We start from the raw sequence: 22,183 nt of genomic DNA on the forward strand, positions 1-22,183 counted from the left end.
TGTTGAATGCTAGCTACAGTGTGTGTACCAGCTGCCCTGTCCCCTCACTTCTCAGAAACATGAAGTCTGCAGTTGGGGTGCGTTGTTTTCTGTCCCTCCACCCCCTTTTTAAAAAAATATATATTTTTTATTGATTTTTTACAGAGAGGAAGGGAGAGGGATAGAGAGTTAGAAACATCGATGAGAGAGAAACATCAATCAGCTGCCTCCTGCACACCTCCTACTGGGGATGTGCCGGCTACCAAGGTACATGCCCTTGACCGGAATTGAACCTGAGACCCTTCAGTCCGCAGGCCGACGCTCTATCCACTGAGCCAAACCTGTCAGGACTATCCCTCCCCTTTCTGAAGAGAGACCCTTCCAGGAGACGGGAGGACACTGTGTGCTCACCATACACTCTCTCACGGCGGCCGGCTGCCTTCCTACTCAACCTTAAACCTACACCATTTTGGTCAAAAAGGGAAGAGTGACCCTGGCTACTTCCCTGTTTGTGGAACTCATCCTCTCCCTTCCAAGTCCTTTCAAATTTTTCTAGATTCCAGAATCTTGGCTGCCGCTTTAGAAGAAAAAAAATGCTGATGCTAATTGCAGCTTCATTCATTTGTTCTCCCTGTTTGCCAGCTGCTGTTGGTGCTTGACGTACACATTTTACGTAATCAGGGCTTCGTGAGGAAGGCACTGCTACTTCCCCGTTTTACAGACGAGGAAACTTGCTCTGTGCCACCCAGCCAGAAATGGACACGCCCAAGATTTCAATCTAGGTCTGCCCTTGACAAGCACATGGCTTAGGATCCGTGTAAATCGGTACAGGCAGTCCCTGCTTTTCAAAAGTTCATGTTACACCACTCTGCAGCTATTGTGTGTTTTACAAAATTGAAGGTTTGTGGCAACTCTGCATCGAGCAAGTCTATCAGCACTATTTTCCCAGTAGCCTCACATGACCATTCCTCCTTGAACCAATCATTGACAAGGGTTATCTTTAGACCCATGTTGCAGGGGGAAAGGGTGAGTCCGCTTGCCCTGAGCCTCGTGGCTGAGTGGGGTTGGGATGAATCCCCAAACAAAATATAACCCTGTTGGGATCAGTAAGGGCGGGAGGATTCTCCACAGGCATCAGGCAGTGTCTAGCGCCCACAGTCTGTCCAGCACACAGCACTTTTGCAATATTTATAGTGAAAATAGAAAGTAATGAACAACCTCAGGCTCCAAGTCCTGGAGGGAGGACCGACCGCAGGATCATCCAAGGAGTCCTTTTGTAAATGCTCCTTTTGTTTTCCTTCATCTCCTGCACTTCGGTCCTTCTCACAGAAGAGTCATCTCACACAGAAGCGTCGTACTTGTGAGGGATCCCATTGAAGAAAACAGCACACTTGTGGATTTCCTGTTAATGTACTTCCCGTGGGAACCTACGTCCTGCACAATGCAGAGTTGCCAAAAAGTTCAAGAGACGGAAAAATGACTCGTTCTGAAGTCTTCCTGTTTATCCAGGAGACCCTTAGCTATGTCCTTATTTTCTGGGAGTAAACTCCCATTTTACCCATGGATGAGAGGTTTAAGAACTTTATAGCTAATTAACATCATTCTTTCTCAAGATAGCCTTCAATTCTGGGCACTCCTTACATGTTTCTCTTTATGGTTGTGGGTCTAGTGGGGGAGAGAACTCAAAGGAGAGCCAAGACTGCCCTCCCCAGTGGGGACAGCATGGTGGTGAGGGAGAATGGGACATTCCTGTACTTGCCCCTGGGACACTTGGACACCAGCTATTCCCCCTGGTTGGGTGGTTATCCTCTCAAAATACTCTGACCTCGTTGCAACTTTTCCATTTAGGCTGGTCTGTTTGTATTCCAACAAGTTTACGGATCTTACTATGGCTCATTTGTATCAATAACATGGATTAAATTATTTGCTAATGAACACCATTTCTGGAGTTAATGATGTGGTAATTTCCTAAGCTACAAAAAAAAAAAAAAAAAAAAGAGGCTTGTTAGTAATGTGAACAATACCTTTTAAAAATTAAGTATGTGCTAGAAATCAGCTCTGATTTTATTTAAAAGACGATAAAAGCTGACATTGCGGAGAGTCCAGAGTTCCTGGGGAATGTTAAAGATAACGCTTTCATACCGGGTTCTGTTCTGAGTAATGAATCCCCAGGAGCGTGGGCCTGGGAAAAGGAAAGAGGGATTTGAGTTTCTGAGGAAAGCAGCCAGGCAAGCGAAAACATGGTCCTGTAATTCTTCTTCTTCTAAGAGGATTCTCCGGTGTAAATAGAAAGTAATATGTTTTCTGCTTTTGAATAAAAACTTAATGGGACATTGATTTAAAGGGAGCATTCTGGAATTTCATTTCTACGGCCCAGTTCCCTCTTAGCAGGTGTGGGAGATCCAAGAGCGTGGATCACACAAAACAAACAAATATGCATCTGAGGTTTAGTCCAGCAAACAGGCTCGGGCTGGTCCTGGGTCCGTGGTATTCACTCCGGTCTTTTACTGCGGCTCTGGCTCCTTGCAGGTCCAAACATGGAGAATCTGTGTTCTCGCTGAATATTTTCAGAGGCTCCAGAGCCCTTGCTCAGACAAGACTCACGCACCTTCAGAAGGTGGCTGCTGTGGTTACTCCAGTTGACAGTTGTCATGTGGGGATAGGGCCCAGGGTTGCTTGAACATAGAGATTTTCCAAAAGAAGCTAGAAAGCTGGATTTTTCTCTAAAGTTTTATTGTTGTGAATTTTTATTTGAATTTTATTGCAAATTAGGAAAGTGTGGACGAATTAAAGCACATCTGCAAAACAGATCTGTCCATCTGGCCACTAGGTTGCAATCATTGCCTAGAAGGTCAAGTTCATGCTACCACTCCATGACCTAGTCCTTCCGCTTAAGAAGGCTCTCTCCCCTGATATCCTGAAAGGAAATTTATCTTCTACTTGTAAACTCTTTCATCTTGCTTTGTACTAAAGTTACTTGCAGTTTAGGGAGAAAACATAGATTTTTGGAGTCAGGAAGATCTGGACTCCAATTCTATTTCTGGCCCTTACTGGCTGCTTGACCTAGGGCAGGTTGAGATCCAGTTACTTTTTCTTTTCTTTTCTTTTTTTTTTTTTAATTTCTTTATTGATTTCAGAGAGGAAGGAAGAGGGAGAGAAAGATAGAAACATCAGTGATGAGAGAGAATCATTGATCAGTTGCCTCCTGCACGCCCCATACTAGGGATCGAGCCTGCAACCCAGCTATGTGCCCTTGGCCAGAATCGAACCTGGGACCCTTCAGTCTGCAGGCCGACGCTCTATCCACTGAGCCAAACTGGCCAGGGCCAATCCAATTTCTTCATCTGTAAAACTTAAATAGTGAGAGGTAGTCCCCTTGTACAATGGCTGTAAGGATTAGAATCACTTATGTGAAGTAAATCTTCAGGTATTGGTAAGTCTTAATCTCCTTTACTAGAGCTTAATCTCCTTTGAGCTCCTTGAAGGAACAGCCTGGGCAGCTAGCACATAGTAAGTGCTTAATAAACGTATGTTGAATAAGTGAACAAGATCCATCAAGTGTGATGAATTTAAGCTGTGTATTTGTAAAGTAACATGCATCCTTATCTCAAGTGCTGTGTGATTGGACTCACAGATACGACGGATGGGAAATATAAAAACCACTGTAGTGTGAGGCTTCCATTGCTGCTCCTGACCTAATGTGTCTTGTCTCTCCAGGTTATGACGTTTCTGGGCCTGTTGCAATCGGGGTGACCCACTGGAAAAATCCATACGCCCAAGGCCGACCTACCGTCCCATCAGATCTGCCTCTCTTGGTCTCCAAAGATGCAGGCATCCCCGTGTATCACCAGTCCCTCACCCGCAAGACTGAGCTGGCCACGCCTCTGTCTTGCCCAGCTTCACTGTCCATCACTCCAGTGCCTTCTTACAGCAGCAGCAGCCAGGAAACCCTGAGTCAAGACACGACAGGTAAGAAGAGTTGGCTTCCTGTTGGAGATTCAGGACTCAGTGTCTTTACGGTCCTCTCCTCTGCCTGCTGCCCAGATTGCATCTGTGTTTCTGCGTGTGTGGTGTCACGGACTCCCACGTTCCTCCCTGTACCCCCCCCAACTCCAATATGAATAGCTTGGCTGTGACAGGAGGAAGTTTGGATGTGTATATAAATATTTGACCTAAGTCTATATCTGACCTCGTCCTGTTTGGTAAAATGACGGAGAGCAACCCTGAATCCGAATCCCAAGATTGGTCATATGACTTTGGGTTGGCTTGTTTAATTTCTCGAATCCTCTATTTAGTGACAAGGCATCTATCTTGTACCAAACTCTTTACTAGAAAAAGTCCTCCAAAAGTCGTTTTTGAATACCTTAGTTACTACCAATGCATGCTGCTCTGTCAATCTGATCCATGGCAGGGGTCTGCACATCAATGCCAGTGGGCACATCCAGCCTGCTTAGGTTAGCCCAAGAACTAAGAATAGTTTTTACTTTTTGGAAATGATTGGTGTCTCCGTCTATACAGGTTGCTATAAGGAAAGACTGCAGGCTGGGTAGTTTATTTCTCACAGTTCTGGAGGCTGGAAGTTGAAGGTCAGGGTGCCAACACGGCTGGATGAGGGCCTTCTTCTGGGTTTCAGACTTCTCACTGTGTCTTCCCACGGCAGGAGTGGTGAGGGATCTCTGTGGAGGCTCTTTGATAGGAACACTAATCCCCTTCATGAGGGCACCACCCTCATGACCTAAGCATCCCCCAGGGGCCCTGCTTCCTAATACCTTCACATCAGGCATTAGGGTTCCAACATATGAATTTCTGGAAGGACACAAACATTCAGAGCATACAGTGGAAAAAATTAAGAGAGGAACAATATTTTGAGACACCTGAAAGGTATATGAAAGTCAAAGTTTAGTGTTCACATATAAAACTTTATTGGAACACAGCCACACTCATTCTTGTATTTATGTGTTATCTACGGTTGCTTTCGCGTGACAACAGCAGCGGTGAGCAGTGACACAGACCATCTGGGCTGGAAAAACTAAAATATATACTATCTGTCCCTTTGCAGAAAATCTTTGCTGACTGCTGCTCTGTGTGATCCTTGGGAGTTACGACTTAAACGCCCAGGGCAAGAAAACTGCTTATAACAGCTTGCCTTAACATTTATAATTTATGCCCTGGCCAGTGTTGCTCAGTGGTTGGAACATTGGCCTGTGCACCAAAGGGTCCCGGGTTCAATTCCAGGTTAAGGGCATGTACCTGAGTGTGGTTCGATCCCCAGCACCAGTTAGGGAATGTGTGGGAGACAATCTATTGATGTGTCTCTCTAACATCCATGTTTCTCTCTCTCCCGCCTTCCTCTCTTTTTCCCTCTCTTTCCCTCTCCCTTCCATTCTCTCTCAAAATCAATGGGAAAAAATATCCTTGGATGAGGATTAACAACAACAACAACAACAAATTTATAATTTGCATTATAGTTTAAATGAGTTACAGAAAGTTTTACCTCTCTATGCAAGGATAGGCAATTAATCGTGTTTGTAATAAAAAGTCTGAGCTGGAGGTTTAAATTATGTCAAATCCATTCAGCCACTTTTTTTCCCCCCCCTGTAGCTATAGCATTTAGAGATAATGGTTTAGTCAGCCAAGTCCAAAGTGTACCGGTAATTCCTGTTCTGGAGATCAGTCTGAATGTTGACCCTCAGCATTACAATGCCCCTCAACAATTCACAGATGCTGCCATCTAGGGGTGAGACGGTGATGTTGCAGAAGTTTTAGATCACCAAAAGCCATCTGGAAAGCATGGGGTTTGCAGCCTCCAGTTGAACTTGTTAACAATGAAGATTCCCCGGGTGTGTGTGTGGTGGGGGGGGGGGGGGGCCGACGGCGGGGGGCTTGCCCTGCCCCAGGGGATGCTGTGTCCATGGCACAGAGTGAGTTTCAGCAGTCTGCATTCTTCATCCCATCCTGGCATTTTGATTCTTGAGGTTCCCATTCACACCTTGGGGGTCTCCTTCCGAAGTGTCTGGTTAGAAGGCTAGATGGAAATCCAAGAGATTGATATTGTAGAGCACTGGGGGACATTTGCTTACCATCAGCCCTGCCTCGGCCAAACTAACCATCTTTCTGGTTGTCCTTGTTGAGGGTTAGTTTGAGAGCAGAAATATCGTGTTGGAGGGTGTGAACATTTTTCCAAATGAAGGTTTGAAATCTCCTGGGTTTTGATGTTATCGTGAAGGAAACCTGACTCTGCTTACTTGAAAAATTTCGTAAAATCTCAAGTTGGAGAAATAAAGTGCTGCCTTTGGCCGAGGTTGCTGAAAGGTTATGACATTTCCTGACAAAGAGGTGTGTGAAATGGCAGCTGTCAGATTAACATTTCACCACCTTTTCCTTGCAGTTGGCTTTTTTCCCCTTTGCATAGAACACTGTATTGTGACTTTTGGAAGAGGCTTCTATTTTTAACTTGTAGGTTTGAAAAAAACAAATTAAAAGTCCATAATTCTCTTCATTTCCTAGGACATTCCATTGGCAATAAAATGTTGGATTTTCCCAAGCAACTGGTGTTATTAGTATTCGTATACTTACAAAGTAAGCCTGAATTAAGGATGGCATTACCCAAGCATATGGTATTTTATTATAGAAAATTTTAGATGCCAGTATAGCTTCTGTACATTTCAATTATTATATGTAGGTCAGTTATTAAATTTATTTGATTTCTTACAGGAATTATGGATTTGAATATGTATTTTTGTGTGAAAGTTTCCAGTTTCATTTCTTTTTGCTTTTTTAAAAATAAAGTTAACTTTAGTATTTCTTTACACATAAAAAATATATATATATGTTGCTTTTTTTGCTAGAAAACTGGGGTGAGATAAGTCAGTGCAAGTGTATCAGAATATCCTATGAATTCCACACTTTGCTAGACATACATCCCTTCGTATTTCTAAGCTGTCTTTCTTCTGCATAAACTGCAGGTCTGATGAGGAGCTGATAAATTGTAGGTACAAAACAGGCTAGACTATTATTTATTGATTGAGTTTTCTTATGTTTAAGAATTCATCCAGCCCTAGCCAGTGTGGCTCAGTTGGTTGTGTTCTGTACACTGAGGAGTTAGTTGCTGGCTCAATTCCCAGTCAGGGCACATGCCTAAGTTGTGGACTTGATTCCCAGTAGGGGGCATGCAGGAGGCAGCTGATTGATGTTTCCCTCTTCTCCCTTCCTCTCTCTCTAAAAATCAATTTAACTATTCTTTAAAAAAAAGAATTTATTCAGCCTGGCTAGGTGCAGTGGTTGAGCATTGACCCATGAATCAGGAGGTCACCATTTGATTCCTGGTCAGGGCACATGCCTGGGGTTTCAGGCTCAATCCCCATGCAAGAGGCAGCTGATTTATGTTTTCTCTACCCCTCTCTTCTTCTCTCTCTAAAAATCAATAAAAACATATTTTTAAAAAGAAGTAGAGCTTGAGTTTCCTAGTAACTGAAGCAAAAAAATAAGTAATCTATATATATAAAAGGCTAATATGCTAAGTGTCTGACCATCCAACCGGTCGCTATGATGTGCACTGACCACCAGGGGACAGACAGTCAACTCAGGAGCTGCCAAGCTGCAGTGACTTGGCAGCGGTGGTTCTTGGGTGATGCACCTTGACACCAGAGAGGAGAGAGCCTGGTTCCTCGCAGGGCCACATGATTCCACTTTGGCCATGGGTCATGTTGTTGCTGGGCATGCTCGGCCCCGAATTTGGCTAACTGCACACGTGTTTGCAATCCACATCCTGTATGACAACAACTTTGCAGAGTGCCCTCTCACACTCTGGGACCCCTTGGGGGATGTTGGAGAGCCAGTTTCGGCCTGATCCCTGCAGTCCAGGCCAAGGGACCCCACCTGCTGGAGGGACCCCTCTTTACTCTGAAGACGGTGGGGTGGGACCGCGGGAGGTTGGCTCCAGGGGATATCTGGCCCATCTCGCCCAGTCCTGCCCTGCCAGCCACCTTCTAATTAATTTCCTTTCAATGTACACGAATCCATGCACCAGGTCACTAGTACGGAATAATATTATATATTATATATTCGGAGAGACAAACATTTTATAAATCCTCAAAGTAATATAATGTGTTTTTATTACAATCTACATAATAAACAATCTCTAAGTTGAATTACTTGAAACTTGTAAATGCTGTCTCCTGAAAGTTTAGATAATCTGGTTGGAAAAAAAATGTGTGGATGTACGTCAAGTGGTACTCAATAAAATTCTAAATTCATTTTGCTTTGGAAATGGGTGTTAAGCCAATATCTTACAACCAATTTATAATTCTGCCTCTGGCTCCTAAGCCTTCACCAGAGAGAGCTTTCATGGTAAGTGTTTCAGTCCAAGTGATTTAACAGAGCCCTAACACAGAACTTCGAAGTGAACAGAAAAGAGGTCATATTAGACATGGGAGTGAATGTGTATTATTCTAAAACTAGAGGCCCGGTGCATGAAATTCACGCATGGGTAGGTTCCCTAGGCCTGGCTGGCGATCAGGGCCCATCTTTAAGGCTACCGGTGGGGCTATTGGGGGGCCCCTGCTGGCACCTGCCTTTACTGGCCTAGGGCCTGCAGGCTGGGGGCAGCTCCTGCATTGAGCATCTGCCCCCTGGTGGTCAGTGCATGTCATAGTGACCGGTCGTTCCACTGGTCGTTCTGCCGGTTGGTCAATTTGCATATTAGGCTTTTATTATATAGGATGAATCTGAACTTAATTATGTCCAAAGAATGGACAAAGATTGCCTAGGAGTAACCTACAAAACAGATGACCTTCCCTTCTAGCTTAATCCTTTATATTTGTATATCCCTTCATAGTTCATATCAAGATGTTTCATATTCATTTAAATACTACGATCACCCTGTGTGCATATTTCTAACAGCCTCATGTCACAAATAGAGAAACCAGGCTCAGAGACCCTGAGGTACTGCCCATGGACAACAGCTGGTGAGGGCAGAGGTGAGAATGCAACCGCAAGGTGGCCTCTTCCACTCCAGCGAGATGACCACACTATGAACGGTCATTGTTAAATCATAACACCAAAGTAACAATTGTATTTCTATCTGCATGAATATCCTGTTCCTCTTTCTGCATTATTTATGAAGAGGTCAGGTCCACTGCAGGAGCCTGCTAGATCCCTAGGAACTTTTCTTTGTATTAAAGTAGCAAATGCATACCTCTCAGGACATCCTTGCATCCTTGATGATGGAAGTGAGACAGATAAGGAGGCATAATTTTATATAATTTCATGAATGCTATCCCAAAAAATTGATGTCAGGAGTCTTTCTGTGGGAAACCATGGGTTTTTGTAGGTTTAAAAATGACTGTGAATAGGTTTTTTTGTCTTTGTATTTTCATTGTTTTCTGGTTCTAGAGAAGCATTTGACGCATCATAAATAGCGACCTAAACAGATGGCTTTCCACCCATTCGATGCTATCACAGGCACAGAGATTCATGACGTGGCATTTTTAATATCTGTAAATTACTCAGAGTTAAGGAAGTCAGAGCCTGTTTCAGATTTTATAAAAACAGAATTGCACTGAGTATGTTGTGAGCTCACTATGGGGAATCAGGAAATTGTAGCATTTTAAGTTACAGAAAAATAAAGTACTAGGTGTACCGGTTAATAATGGTGGATTTTGTAATCAAAGAAAACACGGTAATTTCAAGAGAAACATCAAAAGTGCTTTAATCAAAGTAAGGTCCATCGCTAGCTACACATTTCCCCCATCTTTCAGGTAATTTGTGGATGCCGTCCCAATAGAACTTTTCTTGTTTTGAGGCAAACCATTCAGAGACCTAATTTTCCACTTTTTCGTATGTTTTGAAGTGCTGCTCAGAAAGTGCATGTGCCATCGATCGGAACAAGTGGTAATCTGAAGGAGCAAGGTCTGGTGAATATAACGGGTGGGTTAATACTTCCCAGGCAAGATCTTTTAACATGTCTTTAACTGGTTTTGAAGTGTGTGATGGTGCGTTATCATGAAGCAAAATTACTTTGCCATGTCTTCTGGCACATTCTGGTCATTTCACAATCAAAGCGTGGTTCAAATTGATTATTTGTTGTCGGTAGCAATCAGTATTTACGGTTTCAACTGGTGTTAGAAGTTCATAATATACCACACCTTCCTGATCCCACCAAATGCAGAGCATTGTCTTCTTTCCGAAGCAATTTGGCCTTGCAGTCGATGTTGATGTTTGACCTAGATCAACCCATGGTTTTGTGCATTTGGGATTCTCAAAATAAATCCACTTTTTATCGCCAGTCACAATTCGATGCAAAAAAGATGTTCTTTCGTGCTGTTGAAGCAACATTTTACTGATGACTTTTCGGTTTTCCATTTGTCTTTCGTTCAGTTGATGTGGCACCCATTTTCCTTCCTTTAAAATCTTTCCCACTGCTTATAAATGATTGGAAATTGTTTGCTGAGCAACGTTGAATCTTTCTGCAAGTTGTTTTTGAGTTTGACACGCATCTTCACCCCATAATGCTTGTAATTGTTGATCTTCAAGCTGGACGTTCTTTGTCTTTCACATCAAAATCATCACTTTTAAAGCATTGGAACCAGCTTTTACAAGTATCTTGAGATGGAGCATGTTCACCATAAGCTTCCCGAAGTATACAATAACTTTTTCTTCAAAATAAAATAATGAATTAAAACTTCGCTCAAATGCTCTGTTCTTGGCATGAAATTCGACATTTTTAAGTGTAAAAATATCTATGATGTTAACACCTTTAGCAAATTTGACATGTGAAGTTTTGAAGCTTGTTTGCAATACAACAAAATAGCATACATATAAATTGCATATATATCAACATATGTATAACTCCATCTATTGAAAAAAATCCACATTATTAACTGATACACCTAGTATTTTCTGTATTTATAAAAAAAAATTAACATGAAAGTATGGTGTTTACAACTCAAAGATACAACAAACCAAATAAAGCAATTTGATTCAAAGACATTGAGGACCTAGAATGCACAGGCCCTGGGCTAAAAATACACTGAAAAAACAAAACAAAACAAAACAGAAATAAGACAAAGTTCCTGACCCAGGAGCACTCAGAGCCCTAAGAGAGCTGGATGATATGTAAGCATGTAAATTACAATGCAGTCGAATGAGGGCAGAAATACATGTAAACTGTACAAGGTCGAGTCATAACTTTTTCCATGGGTTTCAAAGAATCTGTCATCTCCATCATCTTCATTCCACCCACTGTGATGAAGAAGTTCATGTGTGCCTGGCCAGTGTGGCTCAGTGGTTGAGTGTCAACCCTAAAAACCAGGAGGTGACAGTTCAATTCCCGGTCAGGGCACATGCCTAGGTTGTGGGCTCAATCCCCCATGTAGGGATGGGGGTGCAGGAGGCAGCCAATCAATGATTCTCTCTCATCATTGATGTTTCTATCTTTCTCCCCGTCTCCATTCCTCTCTGAAATTAATAAAAAAAAATATTTAAAATGCAGCCTAAAGTACAATTCAGTGTGGATCATCAGACAGGAACTTAGGTTTGTTTAAGATTCACTGGCAAACCAGTTGTAGAGCTGGGACTTGATGACCTAGAGCCCATCTCAAAATCCAGACTTTCCCACAGTCCTTCTCCAAAAGAGGTTTACTTTACGGTTCTCCCGGTATATCGATAAAGTGTTTCCCTCTCTCTGGTTTTAACAAAACCAAGGCTTGCATCACTTTCATTCCTTTTCTATATATTTCTTAAATAAAGCCATTGGACTTTTTTACTCACTTGTCCTTCTCAGATAGAGCACTTTCTTGCAAACCCTCCCAGCTACAACTGCAGGATAATGGAGCAAGCAGCACCATGAGCTCACCTGGAACCAGCAATGCCCGAGTGACTCACTTCTTGTCCTCCTCCCTAACAGTGTGACCAATAGCATTAGTTTGCACTTCATACATAATCAGTACTATTCCTTCCGGAACACAGGTGTGATTGAATGATGCCCCGAGGAAGCAGAGCAACAAAAATAATCACCTGGCAATTACCCCAGCCATCCATGGGTGTCAGGAGGGTTTCCACAGTTTAACAGTAGCCTGCGGCTGAACGTATTGTGTCTCCCTAGAGGCCTCTCTTAACCAAACATGGCCCAATCCTGGCTGCTTCTCCTTGAAATGCGGAACAGGAGGTCTTCCATTTAGGAACCAAGTGTGCTGGGCCTTTTGTTTAGAAACCAGAAAGCAAGTGACTAAGGAGTGTGTATTCCTGTTTTATTGTCAGGATGTAGCACCAAGCCTGGCATGTGCTCAATGCAGGAGGGATGGATTAAGGAATGAATGGAAGAAATGGGATTACAAGTCACAGTAGAAGTCAAGGCCAGTCCCCAAAAGCCCCCACGGCTGTACTCAAGTTCCCGGGCCAACGTGAACTGAGAGTGGAGCACACGGGCCACCAGTAGCTGCTCCTGCAGCAGTAGGTCAGCCAAAAGCACAAAAGGTTCACACATAGACAGACATTTCAGCTTTAGACTGATTGGGAACATGGTTGCACATGGGGGCTAGTCAGCGCGCATCTGTGAGCGTTCCTAAATGGGGGCACGCCATCTCCCAGCTGGGTCGGATTACTCGCCTCTCCTGGCCACATCAGTAGCTCAAGTTGCAGGGTCACTCTTGGTGGCACCCGACCTCTGAAATGCAAAACCTCCCTGCTTCCGTCGGCATCCATTCTGAATGTATTTGATCCCAATTTGTTGAAAGAAATTAGTGCTATTAAGCGGGTACCTTTTCAAAGGTACTCCACACCTCGGGCCAATTGATGGCATCACCACAGTGCATTGTATCTCAAGTTTTCAGAGCTCACACATAGAGAAGCACCAGTAAGCACCACCGGGCAACAAAGTCAGCAAGAAAGGTAAATGACCATAGCCCACCCCATGACTAGACACAGTGCTGTGCTTAGACTGTCACTACACAGGTGAAACCTAGGTTCTTGGGAAATGACCACTGATTTGGAATAGAGAATAGTCATTTCACATCTCCCTTCCCTTTCACAAATGAGGAACATATTTAAAACCCCTAAGGAATGTTTGCAGTTCATTCAGGATCTCTTTCTAAAACTCCACTCTACCAGGAGACCACTTGGGGAAAGTGGTGAGAGAGGAGACTAGGGAAGGAGGGCGTAAGGCAAAAGGGATGAGTTCTCACTCATTGCTGTGTATGGAGAGGCGGGGAGGTTACCACTGGTCTGGAGCACAAATTGAGGCACCCCTATTTATAACAGAATTTCAGAGGACTGTATCCTGGGGACTGGCGAGCAAGTATCAAAGGTGTCACCTGGACCATCAGGGAGAGAAAAAAAATCTCTCTTTGGAAAGAAATTCATTCCAGGATTTTGATTAGGGCACAGTTTGCAAGAGATCCTTGTAAAGATAGGGTAAAACTCACTGTAACCCACAAGCCCATTCTCAATGATTAGACTACCAGATTACTCCCACTATCCGAGCTCCAGAGAATAGGACCAGGCTTGGTTGATGTTAATAAGTGGTTTTCAACTGGGGATGATCCCCTCAACCCTGGACATTGGTCAACGTCTGGAGATACTTTTGCTTCTCGCAACTGGCATTCCTTTGGGTAGAGGCCAGAGATGCTACGGCACAGAACAGCCCCCACAGCAAAAAATTACTCAGCCCAAAATGTTAACAGTGCCAAAGTTGAGAAACTGGTATCAGTTTAGAAGAGAAAAAGCCTGGGTACAGCAAGAGATATAATATAGGGAGATTAAAGGACGTAATGAAACATGAAAAAGGAAAAATCAAAAGTGCTAAGGACATGCTTTATCAAGAACAGCCCCAGGGGAGAGAGCAGAGCCCTGGGAATGCCATAGAGGCAGGGTCAATTGCAAGGTCAAGGTATGACACATAGGAAGAGAAAATCAAAGGGAGGAAGCAGCATTAAAAACTAATGATGAACATGGGACAGTGAGGTAGGCACCATGTCACATGCATTGCAGGATATTAGCATTTCAGGCCTCTATCCAGTAGATGCCTAATGCCTTCTGCCCAGTTGTGACAACCAGAAATATCTCCAGCCATTGCCAGATGTTCCCCGAGAAACAAAAACATTCCTGCTTAAAAACAATTCTTCTAGAATGATCTTTTTGAATTAAATATATAAATATACTTTCTTTCATTTCCTTAATCTTGGCCCTTTCTTCTAGATTCAAGTTCCTTTTTTTCTAAACTAGGTTTTTTGTTCATTTTTTTTTTTTCAGTAGATATGCATTGGATACACTCTCCCAGTCTTTTTCCCAAAATATTCTTATGCTGACCTCCCTTTTCAATAATCATTGAGCTGGATTTGGAATGTTCTGTACTGATTGTTATTTCTTTTAGTACTTTGAAGTTAGCAATGCACTGTCTTCTGCCTTCTATCTTACTGTTGGAAAGTATCCTTAGTTTCTCATTTGTAGGTAATCTTTTCCCCTTGGGTTGTTTCTAAGATTTTTCTCTTTTTTGTTGACTCATCATATGTTTATATGTGGATTTATTTTTATTTATTCTTCTTGGTAATCATTGTTTCATGAATCAAAGGATTTGTGTTTCTCCTCAATTCTGGAAAATTCTCAGACATTAGCCCTTTCTCGCTCTCTCTCATTTTCATGATTCAGAATCCAGAATGATGCATGTTGGAATTTCTCATTCTGTCTTCTATATTTCAACTTCTTCCTCCTTATTTCTCTAGCTTCTATCTCTCTATAGTACATTTGGGCCAATTTCTTCAGATGTGTCTTCTATGCCTGATTCTCTCTTCAACTGTGTCACTGACCAAACAAATACATGATTAAGGCACTAATTCTCAACTCAAGAACTTTGCATCTAGTAGACTAACCAGACATATGAAAAGAAAATTACATTGCAGTATAAGAGCAGAATTCAAGATGTCTATAGGAATTACCAATGGAATAGAAAGAATGATTATGCTGAGGGAAAAGGGAAGGAAATCATAGAGGAAGTCACCTCTTAGCCAGATTTGAAAAATAAATGTTCTAGGAGGAGATGTAAGAAAGGGCATCCAAGCAGATGGCAGAGTATGTGAAAAATCATGAATCTTTAGGGACCACTAAAGAATTAACTATAACTACTGTGTGGAAACATCTGTAGAGAGTAGTGAGAGATCCTGGAGAGTTGCTTAAAGCTAGTTAGGAAGGCCCTGTGTACTATGTGTGAAGTGTTTACACTTTATTCATTGGCAATGGGGAAGCAATAGAAGTGTTCAAGGAGAAAGGAGGAAGGAAAAAAGGGAGGGAGGGAGGGTGGGAGAGAGGGAGACAGATATGAATTTGGGCAAGCTTACCTTGTGGCCATGGAAGAATTAAGATGTAGGGAGGCTGGTTACAAGAGGGCTGCATTAATCTAGGTAGAGATGATGAGAACTTGAATTGAGATAGTATCGGTAAGAATGGAGAGGCTCCGAATTAGAGACATTTCTAAGGTAGACGTGTGAATGTGTTAGCCAGCTGGCTATGGAGGCTGATGGCTAGCAGAGGGTTAAGCATAAGGAAACACAGTTTTTGGGTTGGGAATGTGAATGGACAGTGAGACCATTAAAGAGAATAAGAAGTTGAATTTTGAGAGCAACCAGAAAAAGGTTCCATTTGGGGAACATAAATTATGAAATGGATGGGATATATCCTGGCTGAAAAATATGGCAGGCAGTTGTAAATACATCTTTAAAGCTTGTCAGAGAAAGCAGACAGGGACATACTGCTCTGGAGTCATCAGCATGCAGCTGCTAACTAAGTACAATGGAAGGGAGTGATTGAGAATCAGCTGGGGTGGGGAGTGAAAAATCTCCTTTGTGTCATGGTGGTGATGAAAATTGTAAAGCTTGGTCATCCAAAATTGTGTCAAACCTACACAGAATATCCGAGAGGGAGACAGTTTCCAAACTTTCCCCTTATGGTTCTTTCACATTTATCTTCTTTCACTTGAAGAAATAATTTAATAATATCTTTTGCATCCAATAAGTTTCACTAATATATTTTAATGTTATAATTTTATAATGGCATATTTTAAAACTGTTATTAGTATTTTAATAGTATACTAATTAAATAGTTTAATAACAAAAATGTGTGTTTGCACACCTAATGTGAGATCTTCTTTCTAAACACTTATCACATTGAATTAAAATACTTGACTTACTTATCTATCTCCTCCTATAGACTTTGAGCTCCTTAGACTGGGGTGATGCTTTACTCAATTTTCTATCCCAAGGATTTATCACAGTACATGGCACAGAGTGAGAACTTTGTATGTACTGGGTGGATGCATGGGTGGGTGGATGGATGGATGAGTGAAGGGGTGGATGAACTGACCAAGCCTCAAACTGGAGACATGGTTTTTTTTTTTCCAATTTAACCTGCTACAATTTATATACTAACTAAAACACTGGGTCAATTCTTTTTTTAATGTTTTCTTTTTATTGATTTCAGAGAGAGGAAGGGAGAGGGAGAGAGAAACATCAATGATGAGAGAGAATCATCGATTGGCTGCCTCTTGCATGCCTGCCACTTTTATTATATATAGTGACTATTTTAGCCAATGGCAGTGGTATTCAAGAGGGCTCTCCTTAGACCACTAGCATCAGAATAATCTGGAATGCCATACATATGGACTCTGGACCTCACCCCAGATCTACTGATGTAGCTTTCTTGAACCCCGGGCCTGAGAATCTGCATTTTAGATAGAACACGGGTTATTCTTAGGCGCACTACAGTTTGAAAACTGGCTTAGGATTTCAGATTCTTGCTTCTTTTGCTCATTACATGAGTTTTGATTTTATGTTTCCATCTTGAAGGCCCTATTATCTGTCAGTATGATCTATCAAGCCATATTATCAACCCTCTTGGAAGTAGGCAGGGCCAAATGACTAAAAACATAAATGGGTCAGAGTAAAGGAAGTACTTTCTGCCAGTTGCCTTGTGTTCTCTTCCTGTAGGGGTAAGTGAGGACTTCGGGTCAGCGCTTGCATGGGGGGGGGGGGGGGCGGCGGGGAGGGCGCGTGGGAAGAGAACTTGTGGCTGGAGCCTGCTGGCTGCTATCTGACCCCTTCTCTCTGGCAGGAGTGATGGTGCAGGCTAGACAGGAAGGCACTGGAGACCCCCGGATCTCAGAGTTAACAGAATATAAGAGGCGCTGTCTTGGTGTGTTGTGTTTTTGCATTTACCTGTCTCTTGTTTGATGCTAAGATCCTTGGGTACAGGACTTTATTGTGTGTTATATCTCTTAGACATGGCCTAGTGCCTAGCATTTAGAACACAGTGGAACTGAGGGAGAGAGGGAGGGAAGATTAGTGGTGTTGATGGGTGTCCAGAATCCAAACTTAATCTATTGGTTTAAGTTGCTGAAAATTTTTATATCATTTGGTATACCTATCTTTAAAAATTTACATTTCAGGGACAAATCGAAGTGATTTTAAAATACTATTTACCCTCGAATACTCCCCATACCACTGACTATTGAAAAGAAACATGTTAAATTAGAACTAGCAAATTTTGGCCAGACCTAAAATGCTCTTTGGTTTCTCTTGAATGCTTGTACTATTCTTGCTCCTCCGTCTGGCATGCTGTGTTCCCTCACCCCCAAATCTCCACATCTCCTTCAACACCCAACACCGAGGACATTTGATTCACATGGAGACCATGTGGTATGACAATGGGCCAGGAAAACCTCAACCCACGGCTGCCAAAACCTCAGGGAGTTAATGACACTTTTGAGATCAGTGACTAGGGCAGACACTGCTAATTGTAGATTTCCCCCCGGTAGCCTGATGCAGCTGTAGAATCCCATGGCAGCATTTCAGTAAACTGCCACCGACCAGTTAAATTGATACCAAAAATATCCAATGTGCCACAGTGACCAATCTGTCCACGTTCTCCCAGACAGAAGTGACCTCTCTTTCTTCTTTAATTCTTTTTAAAAAATTGGTTTTTATTAATTATTGAGTAGATACAAAATATTTATGAAGAGTGCATAAGCTATAAAGGATCACGTGACCTCAAACACCTGTTTAGCTACTATTCGGTCTAAACAAAAGAACATAATTGTTGCCTTTGAAGATGCCTGTGGCCCTTCCCTGGCCTTATCCCTTCTACCTCCATCTTAGAGGCAACTCCCCTCTAAAATTTGGGGTTTTTCATCTATTTGCTTTACCTTATAGCTTTTCTATACACTGTTATCCTTAAGCAATACATAGCTGAGTGGTTTTATAAAAAAAATTTCATATAGTATAATATTTTGTTCACTTCAGGATAAATTTGATGAGATTTATTCATGTTGTGGACAGATGTAACCCATTCATTTCTGCTGCTGTGTAGTATTCCAGTGTATTAGTGTACTCTATGCATTCATTCATTCTACCATTTATGGACCCTTGAATGATTCCAGTTTGGGAAACTTAAGAACAATTTTGCTTTGACTCGTCTTGCACATGTGTTTAGGTGCAAGAGCTTCTCTTGGGTTATACACAGGAGTGGAATTGCTGGGTTCTTAGCACTGATGCGGAGGTGGGAGAGGCTCCCGCCACCACCGCTGCACTCGCCAGCTGTGAGCCCAGCTTCTGGCTGAGCGGTGCTCCCCCTGTGGGAGCGCACTGACCACCAGGGGGCAGCTTCTGCGTTGAGCATCTGCCATTCTGCTGTTCGGTTGATTTGCATATTAGCCTTTTATTATATAGGATAGCAGAGTTGAGTAGTTGCAGCAGAGACCATGTGGCCTGCAAAGTTGAAAATATTTGTTATAATGGCCTTTTGTAGAAAAAGTTTGCCAACCTTTGTTCTAGAGTCTGCCTTGGAAAAACTTAACCACCTCTGTGACCTGTGTGGTTTTGCTGCTAGAGGCATACATGAGTAGAATTCCTCCGTTGTTTGTGAGAGGGGGGTTCTTGAGGCATTGCTGAAATAAGAATTTTCAGAAGCCCCCATGGGAGGATGAGAGGAGGTAGTAGAAGATTTTATTGGCATGGAGTTGGATTCCTCAGTTTCCAATGTCCCATTTCCCCCAAGCCAGTCCTGAAAGAGGGGCAGCTGGGAGTTTCGTGGAACCAGAAACAAGGCCAGTGTCCAGAGCTTCCGTGAGCCATCTGGGCACAGGGAAACACATCCCCCTGCCACAGGAGGGCCAGGAACTTGGTGGGAGAAGAGAGAGCTCACTTCTTTGTCTGGAAGTTTCAATATTCAGGTTTCATGTGCTTGCAGTGGCCATGCCCATCCTGGCCGCTAATTTGTTCCCAGGTTTGACTGGCAGACGGGTAGGCACCTTCCCACCTCACTCAGACCTTACTGGGCATGTGTCTAAACTGCCTTTGTCTAGTCCCTTCCCCATCAATCAGCAGAGACAGACTTGGAGAATGTTAGATGCAGCCCTTTGGCAAAGTGTATAAATGGCACTTTCCTCCTCTGTTGTTAAATAATTACCAGGCTATTACAATGGCATCAGTTTCATCCTCCCAATAAAACTAGTCTAGCAGATCTTTGTTTGAGAAAAGGAAGTTGAATAATTATAACACTCAAAAATATTAAACTGTATGATCAATTTTAATGAAATCTCAAGAATAGCCAGAAACTAAACCCAAAGCAAATTATGTGTGAATGCTGACCTCCTTAAGGGTGTGTTGAATTGTATCAACAACATTTTATAACTAGAAGACTGGAGCAACCCAATAATTTTTTAGGTCACAGAGTATAACTAATTGAATAGAAAAAGGGATCAACATCTTGAGATTATATCCCTCGAGGAGGAAATACCTGAAACAGATTGAGTTTTTTGATTAACTTATTCCTTAGTGAGAAGTGAAACATTCAAACAGATGAAAAGTCTTAATAGGAAACAGAGCCAGAGCATACGTCATTCTGTACCTAACATTTGGGAAGTGCATGTGCCCGATGCTCTGTGGCCTCCACTCCCATGTTCATGGAATAATGCTTAGTCAGACAAAGCAGAACGGATGGCCATTGCCAATCCATGTTTTTTCTTCTTCAACACAAACTTTCGGCTTTAATTGTTTCTCCAACCATCAATTTCCCAATAGCAAAACCAATTTTGTTTTCTTTGGACAATCTCATAAATGAAAATAAAATTAGGGAATATCTTAACTGCCTGAAGGGGAAGTGCAGTTGAAGACAAATGATTGTGTAAAGTTAATTTAAAAAAAAAATCCAGAGTGATATTTCCTTCTAGCCATATTTCAACCTAAAGGTCTCTCATGCTTAAGCAAAGAGTGAGTTGTCATCTGAGAAGAAGACACACAATTCAACGCCTGATGATACCACCTTCCTCCCTACCCCTCCAGTTTAAACAATATCTCTCTATATAAAAGCCTAATATACAAATTGTCCCTTCGGGAGTTCGACCGGGAGACCAGGAGTTCAATCACTCGCTGTGACGTGCGCTGACCACCAGGGGGCAGTACAGAACAAAGGGAGGTCCTGGCCAGCAGCCAGAAGGCCCCAATTAGCCCTGATCGCCTGCCAGGCCTAGGGACCCTACCTGTGCACATATTTCATGCACTAGGCCTCTAGTCTATATGTACACTGAGTGGCCAGATTATTATGATCTCTGAATGCATAACAATCTGGTCACTCTGTGTGTGTGTGTGTGTGTGTGTGTGTGTGTGTGTGTGTATGTATTAGAGGCCCGGTGCATGAATTCGTGCATGGGTGGGGTCCAGCCAGCCTGGCCGGGGGAGGGGACATGGGCGGTTGGCCGGCCTGCCTGCCTGCTGGCCGAACTCCTGGTCGAGGGGACAATTTGCATATTAGCCAGATTATTATGTGTTCAGAGATCATAATAATCTGGCCACTCAGTGTATAAACGCCAAGCAACCGGAACGACCAAGTTGCTATGATGTGCACTGTGGCCAGCCAACCGGCCCAATTTGGGGTGTGGCCAGTTGGCCAACCTCCCGCAGCCCCTCCCCCCGGCTGGCCCAGCCCAGCCCCCTATTGGCCTCTCCCACCCCGATCGGGGGTGGGGCCAGCTGGCCAACCTCCTTCGTCCCCTCCCTGCTGGCCAGCCCAGCCCTGATAGGCCCCAATCTGGGCGGGCTGGCCGGACCCCACCCGTGCATGAATTCATGCACTGAGCCTTTAGTTTATATATAAACATACCTTGCTTTTCAGTTGCATTTAAAGAATGCTTGTTTGGGGCCCTGGTGAGCACATTAAAATAGTAGTCTTTCAAGTAGACAGAGAATTATTTTTCCTTCCCCAGTGGAGTAATTGCTGGAAGTGCAGCTCTTTGGAAATGTATTACTTAAAAATGATGTGTGGGCTCTAGCTGGTTTGACTCAGTGGATAGAGTGTCGGCCTGCAAACTGAAACGTCCCAGATTCGATTCTGGTCAAGGGCACATGCCTGGGTTGTGGGCTCGATCCCCAGTGGGGGACTTGCAGGAAGCAGCTGATCCATGATTCTCTCTCATCATGGATGTTTCTATCTCTCTCTCCCCCTTTCTTCCTCTCTGAAATCAATAAAAATATATTTAAAAAAATGATGTGTGGAACGTGGGCGAGTTTGAGATCAACAAGAGGCCTTAGCTCCAAACTGAAGCCCTCTCATCTAAAAGAAGACTGAACCAGGGGCTTGTGAATGCGCATCTTTGACTATAAGTTCCTTTATGTGGTTCACGAAAGCAGGGTGTACGTGATGCTGATGCACGAAGCATGGCAGTGGGATACAAAGTTTATCGTTAAATAGACCTCGGCTCAAGTCTTAGATCTGACACTTGGTCATTGTGTGACCTTGGGGACGATGTTTGTTGTCTCAGAATGTTACCTACCATGCCTGAAAAGTGAAAGTAAGACTGATCCCTTGCCATAGTGTTAAGTTATTAAATGAAATAGTGCACTTAAGAGTCTTAACTTAGTGCCTGGAATGTAATAAAGGAGTGAGAAAAATGAGCATGATGTTCCCATGCTCGTTAGCGGCCACTCCAGGGGGGAAGCTATGAACTAGTACAGACCTTTTTTTCTTTTTCTAATTGCCATTCTGACATTTTGCAGTTAAGAGCTTTTTGCTTATTAAGAGGGGGAGAATGTGAGTGGCTTTCTTCCAGCTGTGTGTCTTTGGACACCTATGATTTAAAAAATTTGCAGTTGGTACTCTAACTGCAGACTTTAATTGCCATTTGATGAACATAGTCCTGAGCAAAGGAGCCAGAAGGTTAACTGAT

General features: G+C 43.0%; 1 protein-coding gene across 4 annotated transcripts in view; it reads left to right on the forward strand.

The window, feature by feature from the left end:
* The window catches only part of ANO4 (anoctamin 4), a 302,354-nt gene that overhangs the window by 12,029 nt on the left and 268,142 nt on the right, over nt 1-22,183 (forward strand). For all 4 annotated transcript variants that reach the window (XM_080660952.1, XM_080660955.1, XM_080660953.1 and 1 more), the window contains exon 3: nt 3,697-3,948. In XM_080660952.1, coding sequence (XP_080517078.1) covers nt 3,697-3,948 — 252 coding nt within the window. The remainder of the gene's footprint in view (nt 1-3,696; nt 3,949-22,183) is intronic.

This window comes from Plecotus auritus (genome assembly GCF_963455305.1).
Source record: "Plecotus auritus genome assembly, chromosome: 3".
Classification (NCBI taxonomy): Eukaryota; Metazoa; Chordata; class Mammalia; order Chiroptera; family Vespertilionidae; genus Plecotus; species Plecotus auritus.